The 26,148-nt window shown below is 32.6% G+C and overlaps 2 protein-coding genes and 1 long non-coding RNA gene across 3 annotated transcripts; 1 reads left to right on the top strand and 2 right to left on the bottom strand.

Moving 5' to 3' along the window:
- The first annotated feature begins 1,653 nt into the window (after positions 1–1,653).
- On the top strand, positions 1,654–4,898 carry LOC103483905 (alkaline/neutral invertase A, mitochondrial). The gene is made up of 6 exons (XM_008440750.3): positions 1,654–2,690; positions 3,007–3,172; positions 3,316–3,527; positions 3,653–4,146; positions 4,232–4,280; positions 4,375–4,898. Exons 1-6 carry the CDS (start codon positions 1,977–1,979, stop codon positions 4,708–4,710), a joined length of 1,971 nt encoding a protein of 656 aa, XP_008438972.1. The 5' UTR covers positions 1,654–1,976; the 3' UTR covers positions 4,711–4,898.
- Positions 4,899–9,468: 4,570 nt separating this feature from the next.
- LOC103483903 (galactokinase) lies at positions 9,469–15,358 on the bottom strand. Its single transcript, NM_001297546.1, is given in 13 exon segments — positions 9,469–9,852; positions 9,944–10,085; positions 10,335–10,412; positions 10,739–10,809; positions 11,094–11,228; positions 11,653–11,787; positions 11,975–12,160; positions 12,727–12,795; positions 13,600–13,682; positions 13,889–13,983; positions 14,271–14,317; positions 14,788–14,972; positions 15,122–15,358. Coding segments are annotated over 13 exon segments (1,503 nt in total). The 5' UTR covers positions 15,285–15,358; the 3' UTR covers positions 9,469–9,738.
- A 5,846-nt stretch (positions 15,359–21,204) lies between these two features.
- LOC127150008 (uncharacterized) lies at positions 21,205–23,969 on the bottom strand. Its single transcript, XR_007821915.1, has 3 exons — positions 22,248–23,969; positions 21,845–21,922; positions 21,205–21,314 (listed from the first exon to the last, which is right to left on the bottom strand). It is a non-coding gene; the product is annotated as an uncharacterized LOC127150008 (long non-coding RNA).
- Positions 23,970–26,148: the final 2,179 nt, after the last annotated feature.

The following is a 26,148-nucleotide window of genomic DNA, read 5'->3' as shown; positions in this document are numbered from 1 at the left end:
GCACGCCATTTTTTACCTGAAAAACCTGCCCGATCGGCCAATACATAATATCATATATTTTTTGTTTTTTTTTAAATAATGTTACATATTTTTTTATTTATATATATGTGATTGAATGATAACTAAAATGATACAATATTATATTGGTCATTAAGTTATTTAAAAAAGATTAGTATTTAGAAATTACTCAAAATAATTTTTTTTAATGTAATTTAAACAATTTTCACAAAAAATTGAGTTTAAACAAAAATGAGTTTCTTGAAAAATATTTTTTCTTAAATCAATTCAAACGAATTCTAGTTTGTTAAAATAAAATTTTTTAAATTAATCAAATAATAAATTTTCAGAAAACAAATTGCTATGTGATAACCTTTTTCAGCAAAAGAAAATAAAAACCTGTAAAGAACAAAGTAGTAAATTTAAAGTAAATGATATTTTATCGTATTCCTACAAGTGTATCTTTACAAGAACTGTGAGCTTGGTTTGCAGATTGAAAAACCAAACAATAGGTGATGACTTTATTAGTATATCCATTAGATGATCATTTGAAGGTACAGAGTGAACAATCAATTGATTTCGGGCAACATGTTCTTTGACGAAGCTGTGATGCATGTGATAGTTGTGAGGTATGAAATTGGTAGTAAAAATGTTGATGGACAATGAATTGAATTTTGAGAAAATCAACAATCATCCAATTATGTAAATTAAAATTATGATTTATTAAAACTTCAAAAAAAGTAAAATTGGATATTTGAGAATGTAGAGATTAAAATTCAACGAAAATGAAATTTCAAAACAGAAATACAAAATTGACGTAAGATTTTCAAATAATAGTTTTTCTTATTGACGGGATTCGATTTAAAAAATGGATAGAAAAAAAAAGATATTAGATAAATAAGAAAGAATTTGCTAATTTATGTGATGGAAAATAGTTTTGATATTATCTATTAAAGAAGTCCCTATCATCACATTACAAATGTCTCATTTTCTACCATCACCTTTTACCCTTTTTATAAATTATCTTGCTTCTCTCTCTCTCTCTCTCTCTCTGTATATATATATATATATATATATATATATTATGGCTATTTTATTTGGATGTATAAAATTTCCAACATTATTTTCCAAGCCATTAGTTTAACATAAATTCAATTTAAAAAAATTAATTGAATATATAAATAGTTCTTTAAAAGTGTTTTTTTTTCTCTCGAGTATTCAAACATAACATTATATTAACTATTTTTAATATTTTCAACTAGAGAAGTTCAAATTAGTCTTAAGCCTCTGTCGATTGCATTCACGATCTTTACCTTTAGGGTCATATCAAAAACTACTTTTTGGTGTCGAATGTAATAGTAATCTTGCCATACACTTAGATTTCGATTTCCATGATCGAGTTACGCCTTACAAGTACTAAAAAAATAGTTTTTTTTTTAATAAAAGAGTAATATAAATGAGAAAAAAAAAAAAAGAAAAAAATATTGTAGAGTACTCCTTCCCTTTTCCACATATATTTTTGTGACCAAAATTGAATTTGAAGGTAACATGAAAGGGGTACTATTGTAATTTCAGGATTAATTCAGATTTAAGGCTTTTACAAAGGCGCGTTAAATAGAAGGGTGTTAATGTAATTTCAGTTCCCCTCTTCCCTCCCCCAGCATCTATAAAAAGCGCTCCTATTCCCTATGGTTTCTTCCGTGTTTATTGGGATTTCTCGAAATTCAAAAACGGTCTATCTTTCGTTCAGACAATTTCAATCCGATCGTTCATCAATTTGTAAGTAAAAGCTCTGATTCATTTTTCAGTTCTTTAAATTCAATCTTTTCATCTGTATATCGTCTAAGAATAGGTTGGCTACTCTGTTTTTTTCGATTTTTGAGAACTAACAGAGTTGTATATAAGTACTCTAAACCCTAAATTTCTTCTCATTTTTAGCTGATTATTATTAGCTGAATCTAAAGAAGTTTGTTGTAAGCATGCATACTTGTAGTTCTCTGGGAATTTCTACCATCAAACCTTGTAGGATTCTTATTGGCTTCAAATCATCTTCGATGTTTGGAACAATCGCATCTCCCAAGCTAAAGTACAAGAGGATCGGTAGATTTTCGAAATTAGAGCCAAATGGGTGTAAAGTTATAGGGTCTGTACAGGTTGTCGATAAGTTAAGTAGGAGATGTTTTTGTTTTTCTAATGGTTATCGGTTGTATAAAGGTAGCAGTGATAGAAATAGGCATTTGATTGCAAATGTAGCTTCGGATTTTAGAAATCAGTCGACGTCGGCCGAGTCTTATGTCAAACAGAAGAGTTTTGACGCAATCTATATTAATGGAGGGTTTAAGGTTAAGCCATTGGAGATTGAGAGTATTGAGACGGGTCATGATATTGTTAAAGAAGATAAAAAGGTGTCTGAGGTTGAGGGATTGGGTAGTTTGAAGGGTTCTAATTACTCTAGAGTTGAGAGAGAGTTGTCCAAGATTGAAAAGGAGGCATGGGACTTGCTTCGAAACTCTGTTGTGTTCTATTGTGGACATCCTGTTGGAACTGTTGCTGCTAATGACCCAGCTGATGCTCAGCCACTGAATTACGACCAGGTCTTTGTTCGTGATTTTGTACCATCGGCCTTGGCCTTCTTGTTAAATGGAGAAGAGGAGATTGTCAAGAATTTCCTCCTTCACACCTTGCAATTACAGGTATATTCTGACACGTCGAGCTTTCTGTTTATGTCAATGGTGGTCCCTATCTTTTATATGGATACCTGATCTCCTTAATTTGATGTGATTAATAAGTAAATTTAGCTAATTATTAGATGCATCTTCTTTAGCATGACATGATCTGATCTACTGTACCTCAACTTCTAAATATCCTGAAGTGGAAGCACATTAAAATTTTGAGAGAACTTTTATTTAGAAGTCCTAATGATCCTGTTTCATTTCTAATTATGACGTATGAGTACTACAATTCCTCTTGTCCTTTGAATTGAAATCAACTGTTTCTGTTGTTGATTAGAGTTGGGAGAAAACTGTCGACTGTTACAGCCCTGGACAAGGGTTGATGCCAGCAAGTTTCAAAGTCAGAAGCCAACCTCTTGATGGAAGCGATGGAGCTTTCGAGGAAGTTCTTGATCCTGATTTTGGTGAATCTGCCATTGGTCGTGTTGCACCAGTCGACTCTGGTAACATATTTTTTGTTTTGTTTTGTTTTGTTTTTTCCTATTTCATTTCTGCAATAGATTCACTTGAAAGTTTTCTTCCACAAATATCCAACTTTATGCATGTCATAGTGTTTTAAACTTTGTTACTGTGTTTGTACTTCCAGGGTTGTGGTGGATTATTTTGTTAAGAGCTTATGGAAAGATCACAGGAGATTACACATTGCAGGAACGAGTTGACGTACAGACAGGCATAAGACTGATCCTTAATCTTTGCTTGACGAATGGGTTTGACATGTTTCCTACCCTGTTGGTCAGTGATGGTTCCTGCATGATTGATAGACGAATGGGCATTCATGGACACCCACTTGAAATTCAAGTATGAGCAATAACTGATTATCCTTTGTAGTTTTGCATCTTTAGTTCAGTAGCATTTACAAGCAATGCTTTATGGTTAAAGAGCATTTGGAGGCAATTACCTGATGTAGTTAATTCATTTTGCAGGCATTGTTCTATTCTGCCTTACGCTGCTCCAGAGAGATGCTGATTGTTAATGATTCAACCAAGAATTTGGTGGTTGAACTCAACAATAGACTTAGTGCACTCTCCTTCCATATCCGAGAATATTACTGGGTCGATAAGAACAAAATCAACGAAATTTATCGTTACAAAACAGAGGAATATTCTACTGATGCTGTAAATAAGTTCAATATATATCCTGAACAAATTCCTAGTTGGCTGGTTGACTGGATTCCTGAGGAGGGCGGTTATTTTATTGGCAATCTACAGCCTGCGCACATGGACTTCAGGTTTTTTACGCTCGGGAATCTTTGGTCTGTTGTGTCATCACTTGGGACTCCAAAACAAAATGAGGGCATTCTGAACTTGATCGAAGCCAAATGGGATGATCTTGTGGCTAACATGCCTCTCAAGATATGCTTCCCAGCTATGGAGTACGAGGAATGGCGCATAATAACTGGCAGTGACCCTAAGAACACGTGAATCTCTTTCTATTCTAAAAGTAGAAACATAAATGTTTGCAACCATATACTTAGCATTTCCTTTGTTTTTTCCTATTGGCAGTCCTTGGTCGTATCATAATGGAGGTTCTTGGCCAACACTCTTGTGGCAGGTGAGAGACTTCTTATTTAAATTTCCAACCTTTTACCTCAAAACTCTTCACAAAAGCTTTGATTGCTAACCAATTTTTGTGGGGATATTTACAGTTCACACTGGCTTGCATCAAGATGGGGAGGCCAGAGCTTGCAAGGAATGCCATTGCAGTCGCTGAGAAAAAGCTTTCAGTTGATCGTTGGCCCGAGTACTACGATATGCGCAGTGCAAGATTAATTGGGAAGCAATCACGACTCTTCCAAACATGGACCATCGCCGGTTTCTTGACATCCAAGTTGCTTTTGGAGAATCCAGAGAAGGCGTCTCTGTTGTTCTGGGAGGAGGATTACGAGATTCTTCAGAACTGCGTTTGTGCACTCGGCAAAGGCAATGGAAACAAGTGCTCTCGCCATCGCCAGCATCCGAAACCAAGTAATCCTAACCATTAAACCAATATATGTTTCTTGCTTCTAACGAATGATTCTTTGGAGGGGCTTTTTTTCCTTCTTCCTCTGATTCTGTGTGTATAGAAAAATACAATTCTTGAGGCTCAAAGTTTTTTGAAGAGTCTCTAATATTCCTTGTGGGAATTAATAATGTATGATTATTACCACTTCATTTATATGTAATCCAAAACGTAGTTTTAATCTTCTATTTCAATACATTTATATGTTCTTTCTTATATAAAAAATTCATATTTTATCGATGATATCAAGGATATAGATAAACTTCGATGACATTAATAAAAATAAATAGATCTCTATCCTCTTTGGTCGACTTTTCCTTGTCCCTTCGTTCGGGGGAGAGCTACCCGTTGGAAAGATAGCTACCCCTCCGGGGACGGCCTGAAACTACTTGCTATTTATTCGGAACTACAGGATATCCATAGCGTAGCCTTCTTCACTTGCGCTCGTTGTGTCATTGTATTTTATTGATAGAATCTAAAATTTTGATATATTTTGCTAGTATCTTTATCAGTTTTGTCATTTATAATAATTTTCTTGACTCCAACCAAATTGATATTCTATTTAATGATAAAAACACTTATAATCAACTACACCAATTGTCTAAAAATTTTATGTTATATAATCCTAAAAAAAATCTTAATACAAATGCCAAGACAAAGGTGACCGATGAACCAACAACGACGCGTTGAGGAATGTCGAAGCGATGGATGGGACGATCGTCGAGGAATTGAACACGCCTTAACGATACAGACTACATATTATTATTCTTTTGAAAAAGGAAGTGTTTGGTTTCCCATATTAGTAAGAAAAATGTACACAAAACATAAGAAAATATTTAAAATTTTGAGAATATTTAATTTAATATGTACAGAGGTGGGTCGATTCCGGGCTGGCGGAATATCTTTTCTAATTTTTTTTTTTTAATATTTAGCTGTTTAAAGTAAATATTAGAAAGTAAATCAAAACATAAAATTATAAAAGTAAGTCGATTCCGCCCGCCAACCTTAGATGGAAGGGAAAACGGCTCGGGCGGAAGGGGATCACGGCCCAGGGCTTGGGTGGAAGAGGCTCCGCTCAAGGCTCGGAAGAAGGCGCGACATACGGCTCCGCGGAAGGGCTCGGCTCACGGCTCGGAAAAGGGCGCGGTTTACGGCTCCGGGGAGGGGCGCGGCTTACGGCTTAAAAGGTTGGCGCACGGCGCGCGGCTCAAATGGAATGTGGCGGCTTACGGCTTGGCGGAATGGGCGCGGCGTGCGGCTCAAGAGGATTGCTCGCGGCGCGCGGCTCAAATGGAAGGTGGCGGCTCATGGCTTGGAAGAAGGGCGCGGCTTACGGCTCGCGGAAGGGGTGCGGCTCACGGCTCGGTGGAAGGGGCGCGGCTCACAGCTCGGCGGAAGGCGCGGCTTACGGCTCGGCGGAAAGCGCGGCTTATCCTAAATCCGAGCCATGAGCGATCCCCTTCTGTCGAGCCGTGAGCCGCCACCTAACGACTGAGCCGTGCGCCTTCTTTTGAGCCGTAAGCCGCCACCTTTCAGTTGAGCCGCGCGCCATCCTTTTGAGCCGTAAGCCGCCCCTTCCACCGAGCCGTGAGCCGCGCCCCTTCCGGCAGAGCCGTTAGCCGCACCCCTTCCTCCGAGCCGTAAGCCGCGAGCCGTGCGCCATCCTTTTGAGCCGTAAGCCGCGCCCCTCCAACTGAGCCGTAAGCCGAGCTCTTCTTCGAAGCCGTGAGCCGCCACCTTCCAGTTGAGCCGCGCGTCGCGTGCAATCCTATTGAGCCGTGAGCCGCGCCTCTTCCGCCGAGCCGTGAGCGGAGCCCCTTTCTCCGAGCCATGAGCCGCGCCCCTTCCGCCGAGCCGTAAGCTGCGCCCCTTCTGTCGGAGCCGTGAACCGCGCGCCCCTTCCGCCCGGGCCGTTTTTCCGTTGCCCAGCTCAGCTGCGTCTTTTTCCTCTTCGTGCAGCCGGGCCCAGCCGATCCTCCAGCAGCGCGGAGCCGTTTTCCTTTTCTTTCTTATTTTTAATAAATAAAACGACTATTTATTATAATTTATTTAAAATCATAAAGGGTAATAGATAGGGACAAAAATATGAAATTCAACCAATCTTTTGTGTCATTTTTATAATTTAGATCCCAAAATACCTAAAAGGTCATAATTGTAATTTAACTCAACGAATTATATATAAAATGGAACAAAAATCCGATTTCGTCCCGAAGATATCTTTGTTGTCAATTTCATGGTCTGAAGACGGAGAGATGAGCCAGAGATGGTACGCCCCAAGTTTCCGGTGGCCGGAATTCGGTTTGTGGCTGCGGTCGGCGTCGTTCAGTTGGCCGGATTTCAGTTTCTCGAACTTCAGCATCGAGTGGAACTCTCCGAACATCAGGTGGTTTAATTTTTCAATTCTCGATGATCTCTTATGGACCTTCATCGCTCTTCTCGAATCCCTAGTTCTTCTTACAATGTTGTGCTGTTTCTTCTTGTGCTGTGGATTCACGCTCTGATTTTCTCAATTACCGATTCAGTATGTTGTATATATATATAAATTTTCCTCTTCATCGATTTCAAAATCATCGCAATTAGTTACATATCCTCTGTAGTTTTACTGTTTTGCGTCAAGTATTTGATGGTTTCGTGCTTCATCTTCATCGATTTATGGCCGGAATCCCTAACTAGAATTAGAAGGATAATTGAATCTATGTGAACAGCTGTGAAAGATTATATATAGGAGAATTCTTCAGTGTTATTGTTGTGAATGATTTCGTTGTGTTCTTAATTCAATCAAAGATGTTTTTTCCCTTTTTGATTTGCTGTTCATCAAAGTGTTGTGCCCAAAGAATGTTAAGAGAATTTGCGAAGGAAATATATTGGAAAGTTTTGTCTGTATAAGAAAATATCTCAAATGGAATCTCTCTTTTCAAAATGATTCAAAAGTCTTTTAGAAAAAGAAAAAAAAAAAAAACTTTAAATCCTATTTTGATGAACTTTAAATATTGTTCTATTTTAGTCTTTTATGGATAAAATGTTAGTTAACTCTTTAACATAAATATGTAGTTTGTATTTTTTGGGTTTTAGATGTGCTTGAGCAAAATGGAGGTTGAAATAAAATGTTAACGCCCAATGTGTCGATGACAAAAATTCTTGGATTTTAGATGTGCTTTGCCACCTTTTTCAAAAGTGAAATTGTAAATTTTTCACCGAAGTTGATTTATTTAGTTACGTAATCCACCAAAAGTGTAAGTCACTTGATCATTTTGTTTGATATTAATAGCAAGGATTCAACAAGTACTTTTGGAACATTTTGGAAGTTCAAATGAATATCTTTCAAAGTTTGGAGACAGAAATAGAACAATATAGGGTCAATGGCTAAAATGGGATTTGGATTTGAATTTTGAAAGAACTAAGACTAAGAAAAAGGAGGAGGCAAATCCTTCCAATAAGTCGTGGAGATTTTTTATTATCCTATAATTTGTTTTCAACCTAATTCTTATCAATTTTTATGTCCTTTGGATAGGGAAATCTTGAGATGTGGTTTATAATTATGACGACTTCCCCTTCATCTCTCTCACTATTTTCCTAATCGAGATATTAATTAGATTACGACATGTCATATAATTCACATTAATGATTTCACTACTCGAGCACACGTTTCATAATATCTTTATGCATATTTAATTTTGATTTCCCTCTTGGAGGTAAATGACCTGATGAAAAAGAATGTAATTGAATGACAGAATGACTAATAAATGTAACCAAATTTTCATTGTTAAAAAAAAAAAAAGAGGTACTGAAAACCAAACAATCTTTAAAAATGCCTTTTTAGATTTTGAGAGACTCTTGGGTTTCATCAACTTCTCTTTTAATTAATGAAAGATAGATTAGTTTAATTTTAGCTAATGAAAGACAGACTTTTAATTTAGTGTTCTATTTTGTTAGTTTTAATGTTTTAGTTGAATGATTTATTCCATTTAAGTTATCTTTTTTTAAAAAAAAAAAAATTGTGATGGTTTAGTTTTAATCTTGTAACAATTTACTTTATATATTTACAATATTAGTTTATATATTTATAAACATATAATGATTTAGTCTTTATCGTAGAAAAACATAGTTAGGATTTAATAAAATATATTAAACTACTATAAATTTGAAATTAAATGAACTAAATTATTTCTTCTTATTTTTAATTCAAATTTTTAGTAATTAATTTGTAAAATTTTGGCTGGGTTCATTTTGATTCAACTTCTTGAACAAAAACTGACCCACTTGAGCTCTAACTATAAAATACATTTGGAGTTTGGAGTTGCATCGTAATTAATATTGTAATTATTGAGTTTTAAATGATTTTTATTTGTTATTATTATCACTATAATTTTCAACTTCAGATAAATATATAACAATCCTATTATGAAGGTTTCAATGACAACAAACTTTCGGGCTACTGATTTGTGCAATTTACACGTGTAGTTAATTGTGCTATCAAATATGAGTTTGAATTGCAACAATTTTTAAATTTTGGAGAGTGATTGATTAAATAGAAAAAGTTGTGATGATTATTATACCAACCCTTTCATATGTCAAACTTACGTCATTTTTCAACCTACACTATATAAATTTTTCAATGCCTAAACCCTCTAATAACTACACTATATAAATTCGAGGTCCTGAAAAAAACCTAAAAGAGAGTAAAAATGACAGCACAATAATTAAAATAAAAACATTGAACAAAGAATTGAACTAAAGGTCGTTTGATTCCACGATAAAGGCACAAATAATGATAAAAGAAACATTAAGCTAAAAATTAAAATTATTGGTCGTTTTCATTCCACAATAATAAGGCTGCTCATTTTTCCCAAGTTACACATTCCTTTATTCATTGGCAAAGAATAGGAGAACCAATTGGGTGTTATGAGCTGAATAATTGGGGTATGAAATGTCCACACAATTCTAAAACCAAATTTTGCAAAAATAATTATTATTACCTCCCCCTGGCCTTGAACCTCCCGAAGGATTTTGATTACTGAAACTGGAAGATGGCAGCTCCGCTCGATGGCTTGGAAGCAAACACGTAGAGACCGATATCATCCTTCTTGATGACCCCTCGTTCGATCCTCGATTTGTAGAAGCTTTCCTGGTGTGAGGAATCAAAATGGGCGGAAGTTGTAAACTAGCACTCAACACGACAAAGAAAGACATTCACTTTCCAGAGTCGGAAAACTAACCTTCAGATTATGAATGAACTGGGGAACAATGGCTTCTTTTACAAGAGCGACTGCACAGCCACCCCATCCTGCTCCAGTTAACCTGGCTCCGAGAGCGTCGTTGTCCCGGCATATCTTTACAAGTTCCTCCAACTCGGGACAGCTGGGAAAACAAATAAGAAGATGGTAGTCACTGGTCTGATTACCTATCAAACAATGTTAAGCAACACAATGCAGGCCGCACGGATGTCATTGATTGGAATTTTGAAGAAAATATACACTCAGAGGAATTTATGGAAGGATTTATAAACATGCATGAACCAAAATAAATTGTGCTCTTATCAATCAAGTTCAAAAATAGAAGAGAGTCCAAATTGCTCGAATTCATTAAAATTGTGAAAATGGTACGTACCTGCATTCATAAAGAACGCTACAGCTGTAGTGGCTATCATTCATAAGATCACCGAGCTTCTTAAGCTTGTCTTCCTCACTGCCAAAAGAAAATGCCTTCAACATTAAATGTGGAAAAAGAAGAATAATTTTCCTCTACCCCAACGTACCATGTTTATCCATAACTGATTTTTTTGTAAATTCACATTGGTGGAAAACAAGGACGATACATCTAAAATTCCCCCATTGAGAATCTCACATAGGAAGAGTCAAAAGATCTCATACTCTTTATAAGACAAATAGGCTACTCTTCTCAATGTCAATTAATTGTTAGATAATACCCATATCATCTAGTAACTCGAATGAAAATCACGTAAAGGTACTGTGAACAATAAAAAGCTGTTGGATAATTCTACAAACCATCACCTTAAACTTGATGAAACAGCATCCTTGAAAGCATACACTCGTCTGGCTTCAGAGTACACGTGGGATGCCCGCTGAAAACAACCACCAATTACGTTATAGAGAGAGATAGAGAGCATCAAGACATGGGACCATAGAGATCAACTGGCATGCCTACACTAACTAGAGAGAGAGAGTTAAAAAGACGGGACCATTGAGAGTAGTAAGCTTGCCTACACTAGCTTGAGAGAGTTAAAAAGAAGAGATCAATAAATATCCCTACCCTAACTTGAAATGGCAGGCTAGATTTAGGACCAGAAATAAAGTTAGAGAAACACGTAAAGAGATGAAAAATGGTAGCAATCCAAATATAATATACCTGATACAACTTGAAATGCTTGGCAGCTTTCAAAACGTCCAATGAAGTAGGAGAGTTGCCTAAAACGGATGGCAGATTGTCCACAGTGATTTGTTCGATTTCTTCAGCTGTATAGGGTTCCTCCTTCAACAGTTCCTTTAGTAGATAGAGACAGAGCAATAAGAAAATACTGATAACTTAATAAAGGTAAAAAAGAAGGTTCATAAGCCCAGAACGCCTGCCCCTGGGAATAGGAACGGATACCTCATTCCCATGCTGGAAAGACAATAGGCACCTGATGCCTATGGGGCCACGGGCATTCACAAAACCCCATCTTTTCATGGGTATCCAATACCCCAAAAATGGGAGATTTTGTGAAATCTTATCCCATGGTCGTCGAAAAAGACTTAAAAGAGCATGCACAAACCTCAAAAGGGAAACATCCAAAGATAAGAGCATGCACATAACATCACCCGTGTAACTATAGTCTCCACTACAACAATATATATTTGTGTTTTCCCCCTTTTTAACAAAGACTGATGATAACCTTTGTTGGTGTGAAAAATCAACAAAAGAATACCTTGACAGCAAGCACAGGATCTGAAGAGTTACGCTCCTTAGCAAATGAAAGACACAGCCCTTCCACATCAGATAAAGTCTTCACATTTTTTATCGCTTCTTCTGGTTTCATCCCAAGCTTTATGCCTAGAATAATCTGAAAAAGGAAAATGGATATAAAGAATTACTCATTTCCTTAGATGTTGGAATAATTTAAAGATAAATGTTAATTGGTCACACTGTAAAGAACCAAAAAAATCATACAACTCGTAATAAAAAGGCAGCTAGTGTCGTATTTAACAATAGATGAAAATACATCATGTTGAGAAAAAAGTAGAACTTACAGAAGCAAGTCGGCATTCAACAACTCTGTTATTATAATTTGTGGCAGCAGTAACTGCTTTCTGTGATTCAGCTAGAGAATGGGCTATAACAAAAGTCCCCCCATCAGGAAGCTGCACATCAGTAGCACGAATCGGGTTGAAGTCAATCAGCTCTGCAAACCCAGATTTGGCCATGACAGAGATCGCCTGCAAGGATAATAGGACAATGTTTACAATCACAAGAACACATTTGAAGCTAGAAAGATACTCATATTGACATAGAATTGAAATGTAGCAATAAATCACTATCTAAATAATTGAAAAAAATAGATCTATTCACACCACTGGTTTTTCAATTAAGTGATTTTAGTTAGAATCCATCTTAAGCGCTTGCAATAAAAATAACATAAAACAAAACCCACCAGTACCACAAGCCATTTAATGGGGAAAACGTTGGGCACTTCAGTTTGTATAATTGTTCCCAGTGACCATGATTAGGTGGCTAGCAAAATTAAGGTTATTATAATATTTATTAAGAAACACAAGATTTCGAAAAGAAAACTTCAATTATTCTCCTTTAAAAATTACTAATGGATGGCGAGAGTGCAATTAAAGAAAAGGAAATTTTAGACTAGAGTTCCCAAACATGTTCCTCCCTCTTTTTCAAAAGAATAGAATAGATGGTAGTGTTTAAGAACAACTTTTACACGACCTCTTTATTGCTCTGTTTCTTCATGTTAAGTCTATTGAAAGGGAAGTAAAGTTTAACTTACCTGATCCATTCCACCAGATTGCGTACCAATGTGTCGTTCACAATCACAGGTAAGTTGGGCAATCTCTTTCTGCAACCACAAGGAAATTTTTGTTAGATTACTTGAATTAAGCTAACTAAAATATGAAATAATTGAGCTTCATTGTTTGATGTGGCAACAACCAACATCACCAAATCAAATCAAGTTGAATCACACTAGTAGTAAGATGGCCAAGTTGTTCTTCATTTAACCAAAAAAGACAATGAACATGCAGTGATGTTCAGACAGTGGGCCTCAAAAGTCCTTAATGATGCTCACAACAGCACCTAGATTTATTTCAATGGCCCCAACAATTCACTTTATAAGTTCAAGTATTAAGCCATCAAGTCAGTCCACTGGAATTGAATCCAGATTTTGAACTAAAACAAAAGGGATCCAGAATCTACCACCATATATTGCCTCCTACTTTAAGTTCATGTATTAATAACAAATGAATTTGTGCAAGAATACATCTACCACATTTAAAGTCAAAACTTTGACTTTCCTTCAAGATGAAATAACCTGTTAGTAACCAGTTACACAATGCAAGTTTCTGTAGGTTTCAAAGTCCAATGACTTATAAAAACCAAACAAGTTACCTCCCTTGATCTGTGGACCAAATCTGAGATACTAATTAACAGCCAATCGTTGGGGAAGATCAAATCTCACCACAAAAATAAATATACAATTACAATAGTCGGGGATTTTCAATGCCTACCAGAATATATGGGCTGGGATTTGCGATACCATTGAACAATTACAATCTCAATATACGTAAATCATCAAGTCAAAATCCAAGACAGTCTTAGACCCAGTAATGCACAGTAATCAGAGCATGGGGGTAAGGTGTTACACCTTGGGAAAGTTGGCACCAAGAGCAGCCATGATAGCAATGGTAGAAGAGCAAACAAATGCAGCAGAGCTCGATAATCCAGATCCTGAATGAAAATAAAAATTATAGTGTTACTTTATCATGTGACAAATATTTGCTGCAACAAAATATCGAGCTACTGACTTTAGTTGTTTTTACAATTCTACTAAAAAATTCTAACCTCCAAAGATAAAATAGCAAGAAAACTTCTATACTGTAGTAACTAACAGCCCATCATTGCCATTTTGTATGAAAAGGTATACAAAACAAAACCTGTAGGCACTGTTCCATCAACAAGAACGTCAAGTCCAACTGGCACGCCTACATCCTGTCCTTTTGATTTAGCAAACTCGTAATAACCTTTGTACCTGAAAGGAGAAGAACTTTAGAATCTGAGGGGATTGATGTTGATATTGATTAAGAAAATTGTATAGGAAATAGATAATTGAAAAAGAAAAAGGAAGATTATACACCTCTCATGCTAAGATCATTACATTTTAAACATTATATTTGATCGTGCTAATATTAGCACTGTCTTGAAAATATTGATTAGGATAAAAATGAAACCTAAAACATAAATACCTTGCATTTGTATTATCTAGAAACAAGGTGCCTATATAGTGATAAAATCAGAAAAGAAATAATGTTTACTCACCCGCAGAGGAAATAATGTCCCCATTTGTGATTCTTCAAGTCAACTTCCTACAATACAAAATGCACAAGAGCGATTATTCACAGCTGAAGTTGGGAATATTTTGTGGTTCCAACTGGCAAGAACTCTCATTATAATTTTTCTTTTTCAGATAGTCATTTATGCAAAGAGTATAACATAAATATGTATCTTTACAAATTTAGCAAGAAGTTTAGAATTGTTCAAGACATTGTATAATCTAATACTAACATGATTTCAAATATAATATAAAATAAAGCACCGATGGGAATCCTTAACAATTTCTAAAATACAGTTTATACTAAGCAAGACCTTCGGGGGAAAAAGGGAGAAAGAAGCCAACACATCCACAGATCAACGATAGCAATGTCGAAGCATAAATTTTCTATATGAAAATAAGCTGTACAAATCCAAGATGGCCGAGGAAACTTAGGAAGAAGAGCGACTAGCAGATTAAAACGATGGCGCGTGAATTTTACCAAGCAATTAGGCTGATTCATACCTGATCAGGATCAGCAGGATAAGTACACATCGAGTATTTATCATTAACATTAGCAATTTTGAGAAGATGATTCCCCTCTCCCGCGTCATGCTTCCTAATTGCCACGATTGTATCCTGCCGAATAGCCATCGGCAACACCGAATATCCTTCATAATCAATATGCTCTCCAATCAAGTTCACTCTCCCTACACTCAGCCGTTTCATCCAAAACAAATTTCAAATTAAAACGAGATTATAATATCATAAATCAAACAAAACGAAGAACAAGCACAGAGAAACCGAACAAAGACAGAAAATACAAAAAAATAAAAATAAAAATAAAAATAAAAAAAACCTGGTGAACGAGCAAATACATCAGGAGGATGACCGAAAACTTGGAGAAACTTAGCCTTGAGATGATCAAATCGAAGGCGAGCTTCTTCAAGTTGAGATCCATCGCCGTAAACAGGGTCGAGTGAAGAGAAAACAGGGATCGGAAGGTCCTCGTGCTTCGCCATTACTTCTTAGTACAGAAATTAAGGAAGAAGAGGTACAAATTGAGAAGAAACGGGAAAGTAAGATGGATATAGAATCCAAATTTAAGAAGAAATGAAGAATCAAAAACTCATACAAAAACTTTTCCGATCTTCAATCCTGCCTAAAATTTCGGCTAACCCTTAAACAAATCCACAACAAAGAGAGAGTTTATATTATTATTAGTATTAGGATTGGTTCTATTGATGCCTTTATTATATGTATTCATATATATTCTTTTTTAATTTTTAGGAGTGAGAGAGTGTTAGGTGAGAACGAAATATTCAGTAAATATTCACAGAGGGAGAGCCTAAGATTAAAGCATCAGTCACAGTGTGATTTCATGGTTTGTTTAAAAAGGTTTTTCTTTTCTTTTCTTTTCTTTTCTTTTTAATTTTCTTTCATGTTTTTATCGACACGAACCACGAGAGTTGCACGTGCGTATGAGGACAAAAATGCCACGTCAGCTGACAAACAAAAAAAGTACGAAAATTAAATAAGGATAATTTCTTGGGAAATTGTCAGATGTATAGAAAATAATAATAATAATAATAATAATAATAATAATAATAATGATAATGATAACGATAGTAAAACTATTTATAAAATAAAGCAAAATGAAAAAATTTCAATAAATTTTAGGAGGTCGGATAAATTTTGCTATATTTAATATATAGTTTGTTATTTCTTAAAATGATTATAAAAAAAAATGTTAATCACTTAGAAATATATTTTTAACTTACCCTAAATATTGAAAGAATATATTTTGTAGGAGAATTGTTAAAGATTAAAATATTTGACAATATATTCTACACTCTACTCTTTGTGTTGATCATTTTTTTTCCTATTTTTGAAAAAATATTAATTTTATATGATTGAATTTTATTTTTAATTATCAAAATTTTAACTTAAATAACTTTTAAAAGGTGGAAAGTGATTTAATCATTTCAAATATCTTATAAAAGGTTGTAGTTAATTATAAAAGTAGGATAACAATTATGATTACATTTTTAAACTTCTAATAGTAATAATTGTATTCCTAAATTTTGAAGAATATTAAAATTGAACCGTAAAAATCGAAAACTAAAAACCTAAGGTTGATTTCACTTTTTGTAGAAAAAAGATGGTTGGATTTTTAAAAATTTTTGTTTGATCTATTTCTTTGTTTTCTGTTTATTTGTTGTGTGAGAGAGAAATGAGGAATCGAATTTATATTATTGTAAAGAGGCGTTGGGTTGGGTCCAAAAGTGTAAAAGGCAATTTGGCAAAAGAATCCAATTTTATTTTTTCTTTTTCCTTTTGACATTTAACACTTTTTAGTATAAAAATGGGATAGGTCGAAAAATAAATATTTGCAAAAGAAAAAGCAAGTTGTTATCGAAACCATTTGTATAATAAACACATGTATTTTCTGTCTCTCGTGAATGCTCAACTTTAAAGAAAAACAAGAGAAAGGTGGAGGGTTAATTTGTTTTTTTATTTGAGAAAGACTAATTGTTTTATTTTTCTTTTAAATTAAGCTTATTTCTAAAAACGAAATGAATTTTTAAAAGTTTAGTTTTTAAATTTTGGACTTAGTTTTATAAATCAAAAAATTTAAATGCTACTGTTTATATACTTAAAATTTAAAAAAAAAAAAAAAAAAAGAAGGAATAATTAGAAGGCATAAATATTTCGTCACAGCCTTAGTTTAGGAATATATTTTAATAACAGTTTAATATAGCTTTTAAAATTGAGATTCTATTTCTTTGGTAGTAATTTTAAGTTTGATTGAAATGGTATCAACTTCTCTGTATCGTTTGGAATCTTTTGGTCATTTTGAATTACAATTTTTTCCTCCGCACATTTCTAAGAAACATATTTCCTTTCATCAATTCAATTTTCTTTTTTTTTTCTATTATTATTTTGTTTTGAATGTGAAATTAAATGGGTCAATCTATTGATTCGTTAATAAGTATGTCAATGTTTGCTCGACAATTTAGAGAATCGTGTTTCATCGTATTGAACTTATGTATATGTTATGTTTGTGTTAATTTGACGTAGTTCGATCTCTAATACTTAATCCTATGATTCTTTAGTAAATGGATGCGTACGTTTGATTTGAGGATGCAAAGAACTTAGAGCTTCCGTCTTTCGATAGAACTTAGAGCTTCAATAGCTATTGAGTCTTCTTGTTATTGGAAAAATTCTTTATAGGCTTTCTAGAGTAAACGTTTCTAAACCCCACAAACCAAGAAAACTCCTCTGTTTATAGTTTTGATGAGCTTTGTGGGTCCGATGTTGGTTGATCCTCGTACCTTTTGCCTTCTAGACCAACCATATGGATTTGGGTCTTATTTAGTATTTAAGTCTTTTTTTTTTTACTCAATTTAACTTTAACCTAAATAAATAATATTTAATTATACTAAAATAATTAACTTATCCAACGGTCATGACGAAAACAATAGCAAATTAACCAATTTATGGTTTGACTTTCAATTTGTGACACATGTAACTTTTAATTAGTGATCTCGAATTTTGATTAATCCAAAATTTTTCGTTACCAAATTGATAAACAAAAAATATAGAAAAATGTAAAATATAGAGAATCAATACATAAATTTATATGATCAACTAACAATTTGTTTGTTCACATGATAGATGGAGAACAATTTTATTAGAGAAAATGTTACAAAATACAACGAACAAAGTATTTAAGATCAGAGAGTTCATAGAGTGCACCTATCTAAAACTCCAAAGTTACATTCGGCAATTATAACCATAAAATAAATAAATATGCTAAATATGAATTCAATTACAAAATTCTTGTACTTAATCGTTTGAAGTGATACACATAGTAGATTCAAGTCATTCCAACAAAGTAACGTCAAAATATTTATATACATAACTCACCGGCATGAAACATAAAAGCAAACTTCGAGTCAACTCATATAATAACTCTATTTAAATTTTAATCGTTGCAATTTAGGATATAATTATAATTTTTACTCTATTAGTTGAAATATAATTTTGATTTCAGTATTTTGAAATTTGTTTAATTTTAATTTTTGTATTTTTAAATATTCAATTTTAGTTTTTGTATTTTTAAGAAATTTTAAATTTAGTCTAACGAATTAATTTTTTTGTTGAAGTTGATTAAATAATTATAATAATTTTCATTAAAAAAAACACCATATGTGAATATATTTAAAAAAATTTATAGTGAAAATACTAATAAAGAAATAAAAAGTAAAGAAAAAACTAGTAATAGAGACTCAATTTAAAATTTATTGAAAGTACATACCCTAAAACGTTTTTAAAAGTAGGAATACCGAAATCGAAAAAGCTCTAAAATACAGAGTCTAAAATGATATTTTAATCTAAAAAGAAGTAAATTAATATTAATGTTTAATTCAATATATTTGGATTAAAAGTGTAATACTAAACTCATTTCATTTTGATAGTTTTCAAATAAATTCTATTTTCCATCGTTTTCACTTTTTACAATTTTACTTTTGTTCGGCTCTCAATTCGACACGCATTATATCTTATACTTTATATAATGGAATATATAAGGTAGACTAAATTACTAAAATTTGTTCTAACACTAGATAATTAATTAAAATTAGTTTATAATAATATAGTACTAAAAGCATATGCTTTTTGTTAAAACATAAGGGATATTGTTTGAAATTACATGTATGGTTATTGTACTTTGTTCTCATACACCAATATTGCAAGACAAAAGCAATTGCTCGCAATATAAATTTAGGTATCTCCATGAAAGTCATCCTCGAGCATCTAAATGTCGAGCATCAAAGATATTTCAAAATTATTTAGATTTTATCATCAAAACAAATGGATCCAAGAGTAGTGTGTGTTATTGATTGTGACTCCTCCACTTTCTTTCTCTCTTATCTTAATTATTTTGTGATCATATCATCTGATAACCTAACAAATCAATCCATACATGTAATATTACAACTAAAGGTATCAATTAATTTAAAGGTAATTCTCACATTTTCAATCCCATTAAATTAATTTTCATATGATGAACATGGGATATGAATGGAGACCATGATCTTAATTTATTCTTCATTTTACTATATTAACCTTATCTTCTTCTCTTTTTTACCTTTAATCTTTAGCCTATATATATATATATATATATATATATATATATATATATATATATTATAACAAAAGGGGATAGATCAAGTTGGCAAAAATGACAAAATTAACATCATAGAGGAGAGAGAACAGATGAGATAGGGAAAGAAAATATAAAATTATGAATCTTTTTTACTGTTTATATATATATATATATATATATATATATATATATATATATATATATATATATATATATATATATATATATATATATAGTGTTATTTTCCATGCAAGAACTTGTCTTACCTAATGAATTTAAAATAATTGTACTAAAAAAAATTCAACCATAATGAACCAAAATTCTCCACTATATTGAAAATTTTTCAAATATAAATTAATATTTACAAAATATTGCAAAATTTCATATTCTATCGATGTTTAGAATTGATTGTTATAAATCTATATTGCCATATGTTAATTTTGTGATTGGCTCGATGTTAGATTGTACAAGCATGGAGAATAGTCTAGGATTCTCTCGAATATATTTTTTTTTTATTGAATGCAAAAATGATGGTGTAACATCCATGTAACCGCACAAAGTTGTTAGAAAGGACTTTTTTCTCACGCTTTTTCTGTACAATCGGAAGATTTATTAGTTGACTTGACACAATTTCTTAGATAATCAATAATAAATGGATGAGGATGAGAACGAGAGAGAGAGAGAGAATGGAAAAGAAGAAAAAGATGATATAAAATGTTATTAAATTAATTAATTTTTCAAATCGATTAGAATTATTTTTCAAAACTCTAAACTAAAAGTATCTCTTTAAGACTTTAGAAATTAAATAGATATCATCTCCAAATTTCACACACAAAAAATATATTTTATTCTAGTACAAATTATCTTGTTGATTCGTAAAGGTAAAAGTAATTTAAAGAATTTATAATACATAGATATATATATGTGGTGGGGATGCCTAATATTTGACAACGGAATTTTGGTGTGGCTCCATGCTGTAATATGAGGTTCATTTGTGGGAGAATATGCATCATATACCCTAAATCAGATAAACTCATATGACCGTCACTACTACAGAAACTGACTCTCTTGACGGTTTTAAACTGTCAAGAATGATTATTCTTGACGGTTTTAAAACCGTCGTTGAATCCAGTGTCAAGAAAGGCAATTTTCTTGACAGTTGTAAAAAACGTCAAGAATTGTTAACGTTGACAGTTTATAACCGTCAAGTATTCAATTATTCATGACAGTTTAGAACCGTCAAGATTATAAGTTTTAATGTCAGTTTAGAACCGTCAAGAATGTCACTATGAATGACAAAAACCGTCAACAATACGAATATTCACGACATTTTAAAACCGTCAAGAATGATTTTTCATGACATTTAATAACCGTCAAGAAAGTGATTGTTTATGATATTTTGTAACCGTCAAAAGTATTATTTTTCATGACATTTGGGAACCGTCAAGAGTATGCTTTTTAATGACATTTTGGAACCGTCAAGAATTTCGTTGTTTATGATATTTGCAAACCGTCAAGAAATTTTCCATTTTTTTAATTGTAATTTATTTATATTATTGTTCCTATATTATGCTCCCATTGGTCCAAGAATTCAACTACATATAAACGATAAATATACATCAAATATAGTTTTAAAACTCAAACATAAATATGCACTAGAACAATTCCAAAACTTTAACATATATTAACATTTTACCATATATGTATTAACATTTTGAAAACTTTACATATTTGTTCAATATTGTCATATACAAAACATTACTTCTATCAAACCAACTCAATGACCTTGAATGAAACTTGGCTTCAAATAAACTTGCATTTTGCATCCTCTACTACCTCCAATTCATGAGCTAAAATAAGTACCACCAACAGTAGAGCCAATCTACAAGAAGTAGATAACATCACAACAACAAAGTATGTTCAAAACTTATTCAGTCAAAGAAATCAACTAACAACTATTAAGAGTAAGCTGATCATACTACACAAATAAAATCACAGTTTCTATTCTCCAACAACCATAATGAATGAACTTTGTAGAGTAATCTAGAGATTTTCAATGGTATTCAGAATCGAAGGTTGTAGAGTAATCTAGAGATTTTCAATGATAATTAAGAATCGAAGGTTGAAATTCATTATAATCAAAAGATTAAAAGGAAAAATAATGCCTTTAAATCACATCAATGGCTATACTCTCTGTGAATGAACTTTGTAGAGTAATCTAGAGATTTTCAATGGTATTTAGATGGAATCTAACTAATATCAACATTGCTTGTTTTTCAATTATTCATTTTCAACATAATCTCAAGTGGACACAACAAAAAAGTGATTCCAATTTTCAACATGCCTTATAGAGGTTTACTATACTACAACATGCCTTATATTGAACTAAAAAGGGTTGAATCACATTAGTACCTTGAAAAGTTGGCGGCAAGGACCCTAGTGTGAGTGTTTCAAATTCAACAGAATCGATCTTAAATCTGGGAATTTGCTCTGCATTTATAGGTTAGGTAATATTTCTTGTTGTTTTGCATATTGTCTGTGTCAAGAAAAAACAAAAAAAAAATTATAAACAAATGCATAAGAAATGGAGAAGCTACAAAAAGAGGGGGGAAATAAAAAAGGAAAGGGCAAATAAAATATGTGGCAGCATGACCGGTGGAATTAACATAGTTAACCAACAAAAAAGTTGATAGAATGACTTAAGAATGGATACTGCTGATGAAACAGATAAACCTTATCAAGATAGGGCCGCATATATTCAATAATCATAAGAAAGTCTAACACAAAAAAATTAAACAATATGGAAAGTACTTACATTATCAACGACCTATTTTTATGTTAGACACGTCCATCACTATCGATTCAAGCAGAAAAGAAGTTAGTTAAACTTTGAAACTACTCAAAGAAAACAAGTATTAAACAAAGAAGAGTCCTGGTAATATATGAAAGAGCAACAACGAACAAGGACGTCAAGTACAAACATGTGTCCATCTGATACTATTCAATATAATTCCCTGTGAAGAAGTAAATTGTACCATTTGATACTATTGAAGAGTGTGGAGCACAACGACAATAACCAAGTCTTGTTCTTCACTATTTTTCACCTTTTTCTCTATTCACACATTTTATCAAACACCTTCTAGGCCCTCTATCTCCATAAAATTAAATAAAAAATTTAAAAATAAATCTTTTATGACTAGTATTTCATCCTTTATTTGCCATGAAAAATAAAGTAAAAGATGGATAAAACATGGGCAGAGTAGTAATCAAACTCCATCACAATATATACTTTACAAAATGTAATACTATCAAAATAATCCAATTGTTCCAACTTCTTCACATCTATGTCAAAACCCTTCTAGTTCTGCTTCCAATTCCAAGTTAAAATAAAATGAAGTTGATATTAAACTTACACAGAACATAACTATGCATTTACCCCTGTACATTCTTTTAAATCAATATGAAACTTTATATTCCACTTATGACCATTAATAACTTAAGTAAATATTACCACATAGCAATAGAACGTGGTATTCTTGACTAATAGAATGTGGCAATGATGAGAAAATAAAATCTACCTAATTTGCAATGAACATTATTGTGTGAATTTGAAGAAAAATTCATACCACAAAAGTGGAAAAGAAGAACATAAGACAAGATGAAAAAAGAACATTTTCAATAATCATGTTTTCTACCTTCACTTTTATACACAAGAAAAAGTACATAACTTGAACTATGGAAATATCACCAACAAGTGAAAGTTGTTCTCTTGTAACATTACAATTTGAAATTTTGTAAAAGGAGAACATGTAAAAGAAAAATACCAACATTGCAGTGGCGGACTCTCTCAAATTGCCATGAATCTGGATATAGAAACTCGTTTGTGCAAACAAACTTGCAATTTCATTGAAGTCCAATAAGGATGGATCAAAAGTAGAAATAAACTCATTATAACCCAAACAATGGGTATAAAAAGAAAATCAACCATCAGTAGTGTAAAAAGATTTATGTCCAATCATACATACCCCTACCTCTCCTTGAATAGGCTCAAACAAAAACCCAGCTATTCAGTCACGGTGCTCTACATTCCATAAGAATGGCAAGTAATAAGTTAAACCAGATGCCAAGTATATAAATCCCTATTGCGAAGCAATAAACAAATATATAGGGCTATTTTATAGTGGAAATACACAAACAAGATGATTTTTTTTATGATTCTTTTAGTAACAGATTTCTTAACACATAAATTGCAAACACAAGAGTGACGATGTCTTTGAATAATATATTCTCCTAACCTTTAAAGATTTTCTAAAGGGCAACTGCATCACCAAAATCAACTTTAAGATGTCCAGGCAACAAGGGACCAAATTAGTCAAATGTAGATCTGTATCATTTCTACCATAGAAGTTTGAAACAAGCATCACCCATAAGCCAAAGAAACCGTAAATTAAAACAAATAGTAAATTTCCTAAGGCTTAAGTTGAGCTATTAGGTATTTAATACAAAAACTAAACCAGTCCATCAATGTAACAAACTTGAAGTTCATAGAGGAGAAGAGACATACCAGCAAAATGGTTGTGAGTTTGGGTTTTTTAGTGTTTGTGTGGTCGGCGTTTGGAGTGGCTATGCGTTTGAGTGGACCAAGAAGTTCTGTAGTTATCCTCAGCTGTGCGTGGTGGAGCGAAGTTGGGGCGGCCTAGATGTTTGAAAACCACCCGTGTGCGAACGTTTATGGTGGAACATTTGCTATCCGTGGTGCGAGAACGTTCGGTAACCGATCGTAGGGGAACGTTTGCGGTGCTCGAATGACTTTTGTCTGGAGCTTGGTGGAGCGAGGACTCGCATAGTGGTGGAGAATGGTGAGTGCGTGTGATTGGAAAAAATTGGGGAAGAGGAAGAAGATAGGGTTTGAGAGAAAAAATTGAGGAAGAGGAAGAAGGTATTTTTGTCTATTATGAGAGAAGAAAGGAAATTTAGGGGGAAAAAAAAGAGGGAAAAGATTTGTTTAGAAAAGGGGGAAAAGAAAAATATTTAGATAGGGAGAAAGTAGGAGATAATGATTTTTTTTTATTAATTATTTAATGAAAAGTCGTTGGAGGGAAATTAGGAATAAATGAGGAAATTTTGGATGTTTGGTTGTCGTCGGGAGGGAATATGAAATTTGGGTTGTGTGTGGAGGGAAAGGGAAAAAGTAAAAAGAGAAAGGGAAATGTAGGTTTATTTTTTAAAAAAAATAGGTTTTTTTTATAAAACATTCTTGACGTTTTTAAAACGTCAAGAAACGTCAATAAATTTGAAAATGAATCCCCTCCGCTTTTCATAAAAATTCTTGACGTTTTAAAACGTCAAGAGTTTATCGATATTTCTTGACAGTTTTAAAACGTCAAGGATAAATATATACATTTGACGTTTTAAAAAACGTCAAGAATATCGAACTCATAAAAATTCTTGACGTTTTAAAAATGTCAAGAATGTAGAATAAACAACTTGACGGTTTCAAAACGTCAAGAAAGAATTGTATATTACTTGACGTTTCAAAACCGTCAAGAATTCTGTAAATTGCCTCCCCTCCGCCTTTTAATCAAAATTCTTGATGGTTTTCCCATTAAACCACCCCTTTCTTGACGGTTTTTCAAGAAACCGTCAAGAAAAGAAAAAATCAACCGTCAAGAAAGGGTCTTTTTCTAGTAGTGCGTGTTTAACTCACCGATCCCTTATTCTTTTTGGCTTTTTTTTTTATGTTCATACTACCATTAGTTAATTCATGGTAATTGTACTTTGACATTATTAGGAACACTTTTAGTATATAACAAACTTATGTATAAATTCACTTTAAAAAAAAAAAAGAGAATTATATATAAAAAAGAAAAGGTAAAATGGATAAACTATCTACATTTTATGAAAAAAACAAATACAATGAATTTTTGTCTTTTAATGATTTTTTTACCGTAAATAGTTTGAATTTCTTTTATTATTCTTGAAAAAAAATCCCTTTAAAAAAATTGATGTTTGATAAACACTTTGTTTTTCTTATATGGTCAATCCAATCCTTACAATCTTTCTTCCCAAGTGTTTATTGAAACAAAAAGTAGCTAGTCTTAATTATAAAGAATGATATTGATATTGTAGTGCTCCACAAAGTTAAAATAGTTTCATAATTTAGAATACATTTTAAATGTCTATCAAAATCATGTATTTGTATAAATTTAAGGTTAAATTATTTAAATTTTTTAACTTTTTTTTTTTTTAAATTAAAATATAATTCATACATATTATTTAAAATCTTACGATTTTAATCTAAATCATAAAATTTATCAAAATGAGATAATTCAACTGATATAGTATTTACATATTAACTTGGATATCAAAAATTCGATCTTTCATTCTATGTATTATCAAAGCAAACATATAAAATTCATATCTATATCAAATCATCTCTAGAAAATTTTAATTTGGAATATTCACGCAAATAAAAACTACTTATAATTTAACTATGATATCAATTTTTGTGGTTATGTTTACAAGCCCATCAATATTGTACAACAAATGGGCTTTATCCCTCCAAAATAGACAAGATGTAAACTATACAAATCCCTCTTTATGGGCCTTGACAAGCTCCCATAGGCCCATGTTCTTCAATAATGTTTTTATTCAACTTTCCTTTTCTTTTAACTCTTAATTACTCAATTCTTTACTCTATGTATTTATTTATTTAT

The sequence above is a fragment of the Cucumis melo genome, chromosome 6 (genome assembly GCF_025177605.1).
Source record: "Cucumis melo cultivar AY chromosome 6, USDA_Cmelo_AY_1.0, whole genome shotgun sequence".
NCBI lineage: Eukaryota > Viridiplantae > Streptophyta > Magnoliopsida > Cucurbitales > Cucurbitaceae > Cucumis > Cucumis melo.
The sequence above is the reverse complement of the archived record's forward strand: the minus strand, read 5'-3'. Positions and strand labels throughout refer to the sequence as shown.